The sequence below is a fragment of the Seriola lalandi genome, unplaced genomic scaffold (assembly GCF_002814215.2).
Source record: "Seriola lalandi dorsalis isolate HSWRI2012SDOR001 ecotype SW California unplaced genomic scaffold, Sedor1 jcf7180002053962, whole genome shotgun sequence".
Lineage (NCBI taxonomy): Eukaryota > Metazoa > Chordata > Actinopteri > Carangiformes > Carangidae > Seriola > Seriola lalandi.
In genome coordinates this window covers 740-1,584 of record NW_019524515.1, presented here as the reverse complement: position 1 = coordinate 1,584, position 845 = coordinate 740, and the positions used below count along the sequence as shown (strand labels likewise).

Below are 845 nucleotides of genomic sequence, written 5' to 3'. Positions count from 1 at the left end.
CTTGGCGGGCTTCTCGGTCTTCTTGGGCAGCAGCACCGCCTGGATGTTGGGCAGCACGCCTCCCTGAGCGATGGTGACTCCGCCGAGCAGCTTGTTGAGCTCCTCGTCGTTGCGGACAGCCAGCTGCAGGTGGCGGGGGATGATGCGGGTCTTCTTGTTGTCACGGGCGGCGTTTCCCGCCAGCTCCAGGATCTCAGCGGTCAGGTATTCGAGCACCGCCGCCAGGTAGACGGGAGCTCCGGCACCGACACGCTCGGCGTAGTTGCCCTTCCTCAGCAGCCTGTGGACACGGCCGACGGGGAACTGGAGTCCGGCCCGAGAGGAGCGGGTCTTGGCCTTTGCTCTGGCCTTTCCTCCGGTCTTACCACGTCCAGACATGTCTAACGAGAAATTTCCTGTTGTGAAAATTACGAACAGAATAATGCAGTGTCAACAAAGCCCGGGTTATATAGCTGCCATCTGGCCGTTCATTGGTCAGGTACAGCCGCTGCGTGATCGTCCAATCAAAAAAGGTCACGTCATGTTACTGTAGCGAGTATGAGACTTCCGCCGCAGAGTATGTGCCACTTACAAAATAAGAGTTTCACTGTCAAAAAATAAAAGGTTGGTTATAAGTATAGTGCATTAATGTACATACGATTAGAAGATGTGTAGTCTAACACAACGTTCATTTTCCATTTCATCTTATTAAAACTATTAAACACTGAAACAATCATAACTTCTGAAATAAGAGACAGTAAAATAGGGACAACACACATAAATAAAATCAAAGATTAAAATCAAAGGGAATAAATGCAACATATAAATAAGGATAATGAAAAAAAATGTCCAAAAATATATATATT

General features: G+C 47.9%; 1 protein-coding gene across 1 annotated transcript in view; it reads right to left on the bottom strand.

Moving 5' to 3' along the window:
• The window catches only part of LOC111652368 (histone H2A-like), a 695-nt gene extending 292 nt beyond the window's left edge, over positions 1 to 403 (bottom strand). The window contains exon 1 of the mRNA XM_023402617.2: positions 7 to 403. Within this exon, the coding sequence (XP_023258385.1) occupies positions 7 to 378 (372 nt within the window). The 5' untranslated portion in view covers positions 379 to 403. The remainder of the gene's footprint in view (positions 1 to 6) is intronic.
• Between the last annotated feature and the right edge of the window lie 442 nt (positions 404 to 845).